The 534-nt window shown below is 70.8% G+C and overlaps 1 protein-coding gene across 1 annotated transcript in view; it reads right to left on the bottom strand.

Moving 5' to 3' along the window:
• CKB (creatine kinase, brain) overlaps nt 1–533 on the bottom strand; it is a 2930-nt gene extending 2397 nt beyond the window's left edge. The window contains exons 1-2 of the mRNA XM_011991790.1: nt 298–533; nt 1–174 (exon numbers count right to left, since the gene is read on the bottom strand). Of these exons, the coding sequence (XP_011847180.1) occupies nt 1–174; nt 298–490 (367 nt within the window). The 5' untranslated portion in view covers nt 491–533. The remainder of the gene's footprint in view (nt 175–297) is intronic.
• Between the last annotated feature and the right edge of the window lies 1 nt (nt 534).

The following is a 534-nucleotide window of genomic DNA, read 5'->3' as shown; positions in this document are numbered from 1 at the left end:
CCCGCCCGCCGCCCCGCACCTGCAGGTTGTCGGGGTTGAGGTCGGTCTTGTGCTCATCGCTGGGCTTGTAGCCGCCGTGCCGGTCCTCGATGATGGGGTCGAAGAGATCCTTGAACACGTCGTAGGACTCCTCGTCGCCCGCCACGCAGCCCACGGTCATGATGTACGGGTGGCCTAGGGGAGGGGGCGCGGGACGGAGACAGTGACGTCACTGCCGGGCCCGAGCGCGCTGCTGAGGACCGTGCGGCTGCGCGCGGGGAGGGGGCGCCCGGACCCCGGCCCCCAGGGGTCGCGTACCCGGGTTGTCCACGCCTGTCTGGATGACGTCGTCCAGCGTGAAGCCGCTCGGCGTGCTCTTGGCGCGCAGCTCCGCGTACAGCTCGGGGGTCAGCACCTTGGCCATGTGGTTGTTGTGGGCGCTCAGGTCCGGGAACTCGTCCTCGGCGGGGAAGCGCAGCTTCAGCGCGTTGTGGCTGTTGGAGAAAGGCATGGCGGCGGCGGGCTGCGGGGAGACGCGGGGTCAGCAGGGACCGG

Source organism: Mandrillus leucophaeus, unplaced genomic scaffold, assembly GCF_000951045.1.
Source record: "Mandrillus leucophaeus isolate KB7577 unplaced genomic scaffold, Mleu.le_1.0 Scaffold4, whole genome shotgun sequence".
Lineage (NCBI taxonomy): Eukaryota > Metazoa > Chordata > Mammalia > Primates > Cercopithecidae > Mandrillus > Mandrillus leucophaeus.
The sequence above is the reverse complement of the archived record's forward strand: the minus strand, read 5'-3'. Positions and strand labels throughout refer to the sequence as shown.